Here is a 3,227-nt window from a genome sequence, read left to right on the forward strand (position 1 = left end):
CATAATTTGTGTTTCCATCGAATAAACCCAAGTCATTATATACATTTTCAAGTAAAGCTTTAGCTTTCCAACATTTATCGTCGGGTTCAATGTGGAGGCACAAGTTGTTGTGAATGTCAATACATGTAACTTTTTTTTTAATTTAACGTTCATCGGTAGTGCCATTAAAAGGAAATTTTAGTTTTTCTTTTCAAAATCGTTGACGATTGCCGAGCACATTAAAAAATTTTAGTTAAGGATGAAACAACTTATTAAATGATAAACTCTCGATAAAAAAATAGTAGTTTTTTTTAGCTTCGAACAATTTTGTTAATTGTTTGATAACTATCCAACTATACTTCGAATATGGTCAGTCCTATGGTCATGGCAAGACCACAAGGTTGTTATGAAACATTTTTAACTTTGACCAATTTTGTTAATTGTTTGATAACTATCGATAAAAAAAAGTAGTAGATTTTTTTAACTTCAAGCAATTTTGCTAATTGTTTGATGACTATCCAACTAGACTTCTAATATGGCCAGCCCTAAGACCATGGCAAGATTGTTATGAAACATTTTTAAAGTATATTTTTGTTGTAAAGCACATTCAAACATATTCCGTATAAAATTCCATCAACGAGCTACATCCATATTCATCCCTAACCGAATGACATTCACATTGTTACAAAACTTCATATATTTAGGATATTGATCATTGCTAGAGCTATAAATATTTGTTTAAATGTATCTTTTACTTCTCCAATTTGTTTTAGTTCGTTTTGCACAACCAAGTTAGTAATATGTGCAAAACATCGACTATAGGGAAAAAAACGCCGTCGTTATGTGCAAAACAATGACTATGGAACAAAAAAAAAAAAAAACCGTTGTCACAAACCGGTAAATATTTTAATTTTATGTTTCCATTTCCGAAGGTATTGTTCGACACAATATCAAAAGATATAGAAAAACTTTGGTTTGCATTTTATAAGTTTTTATCGTGTAATCTACAATTTTATATAAATTGTCTTTGGTGTATTAATATTCAAACAATTCAAATGTAAATGTTAACTTGATTAGTTTTCAAGTATTCAAATTTACCCAATGAGCGCTAATGCAAAGGAACGAATCTTGTGAACCGTGTGGAGCTATCCAAACAACATAAGTTAAATTTTTTCAGCATTCTAATTTATCAAAATCTCAAATCATCTAAATTTTAACAATTTGCCGCATATTAATACATTCATATCTAAGGATCGAGCAGCTTCCATGACAATGCACGACTGAATAGTTTCTTGAATTAGTCTTGTCAATTACGAGTTATTGAAATGGTCAAAATGCAAACTTTCTTGAATCATGAACTTTGTCATTGCTTTCCTAACCACACTTTACTTGTAAATCCAAATGGTGCCTTGATTTGCTTGATCGTGGTCAAAACCAAATTTCATTGCTTTACAATGCAAACCTAGTTTTTCAATGTTGTATTCTTATATCCTTTAAAGAAAATACCAAATTTATTGCATCAAAGAGAATTTGCAATGGAAAGTATAAATTGCCATAATACCCATAATCAACCCAAAACGACATCGAAATAAGTTCAAAATAGAGCATAAAGACAATGTCCTTTGACAAAATATTATATTTTGATTTTTGAACAACACATTTAGTTAAATGGCATGCGTTCGATAATGAAATTTGTTGTTGGTGATGCACGTGGAAATGACACTCTCACCAAATCTTGAAGCATCTTCATCTCTTCATCAACATAAACATTTGGATTAAGCTTTATTCGTACTAACTTTAGCACAGGTGACTTAGCAATGATGAGCTTCACAAACTCCATCTCATATCCCACATTATAGAAACTTGTTATCTCCAGTTCTTTAAGATGATCCAATTTAAGATCCGAGTGATCTTCAGGATCAAACCAGTTATCAAAAGTTTGTTCACCCCGCTCCTCATGGTCCCTACACCTCTAATCAGAAGACACAACAAAATTGCAAATACAAATAACTATGCAGATCTATTAATTATTACCATATCTGATAGCATGTACCTCCAGTTTAATTTTCTCCAAATTTGGGGAGTTGTTGATCAAATAGAGAAGACAAGAAATCTCATCTTCATGCAGAAAAGATACATCATGAACAAGTACCCTCAAGTGGACTAGTGAAGTGGGGAGCTTCTGTGGCATAACATCATCATCTACACCAAATTCCTTTAACCAAATATACCAAACCATAGATTATAACACAATACTCTTGCATGAGATAAATACAACAATCAAGTTAAGAACTATTACCTCGATCCAAAACCTAGATATTTTCAGAACCTGAACCAAAGATAAACACTTAAATAACTCTACAAATTCACATTTTTTTAGTTGTATATAGTTTGTTAAATTAAATAAAACCTGCATCAAAATACATTTTCCTTGTAAGAAAGTATTTAACTGAATTGAAGCTTCATAAGTAGTCTGTAGTTATATGGACATTATATTACCAAGGTAAATTCCTCAAGTAGTGGACAATTTGTAAGGAATTGTAGAAGCACCTCGATAGTGATTATACAACTGTTAAAGGATTGGCTCCTTAGCATACAAAATCCATTAAATATTAATGGAGGCTTGATTACACAACCCATGAGATCTAGGTGTTCTAATCCTTGCAATGAAAAGAAGAAAAAAGGTATCTTGTAGCAGTCATTTGGCCCTTTCACAAACTTGAACTTCTTTATATTTTTGGTCCTTGAAAGATGAATTATTATCGGGTCAATCTTATTAGCAATTTTTGTATCATTAATGCAAATACTGAATTCTAAAAGCGGACCCATGTGTCAAATCAAAACATGGAGGATATCTTTCACAAGCTTATGTTTATTGAATTCTTCACTATTAGATGATATAGTAAGCATGATAAATGCAAGTTTTGGCATGCTTGTCTAGCAATTCCTCCATTTCCTTGACAAAATGCTTGTCCTGACTGCATCTTGAAGTGACATTAAATTCAGAATTTTTTTCAATTGTGTCTTGAGGAAGATTGTTGATTCTATCTATCACTTGATAAGTTCCTTTAAGTTTGATGCTCTATAAAACTACAAAAAGGTGGAATTCAGAATCAAATTGATTTAATTGCATAACATCATTTCCCGGTATTAGCCTATAGCCATGTCGTTGTAGTATATCTAAGTGATTGCATGATTATATAACTAGAGGTTGTGTTCGATAATAAATTAATAATTTGACAATAGCC

General features: G+C 31.4%; 1 protein-coding gene across 1 annotated transcript; it reads right to left on the reverse strand.

Annotated features, from left to right (window-relative positions):
- Window positions 1-1,639: 1,639 nt before the first annotated feature.
- LOC145006802 (F-box/FBD/LRR-repeat protein At1g13570-like) lies at window positions 1,640-2,808 on the reverse strand. The gene is made up of 5 exons (XM_078965848.1): window positions 2,611-2,808; window positions 2,390-2,452; window positions 2,279-2,308; window positions 2,033-2,194; window positions 1,640-1,951 (listed from the first exon to the last, which is right to left on the reverse strand). Exons 1-5 carry the CDS (start codon window positions 2,806-2,808, stop codon window positions 1,640-1,642), a joined length of 765 nt encoding a protein of 254 aa, XP_078821974.1.
- Window positions 2,809-3,227: the final 419 nt, after the last annotated feature.

This window comes from Lactuca saligna, chromosome 7 (assembly GCF_052625555.1).
Source record: "Lactuca saligna cultivar CGN05327 chromosome 7, ASM5262555v1, whole genome shotgun sequence".
In the NCBI taxonomy this organism is placed as follows: domain Eukaryota; kingdom Viridiplantae; phylum Streptophyta; class Magnoliopsida; order Asterales; family Asteraceae; genus Lactuca; species Lactuca saligna.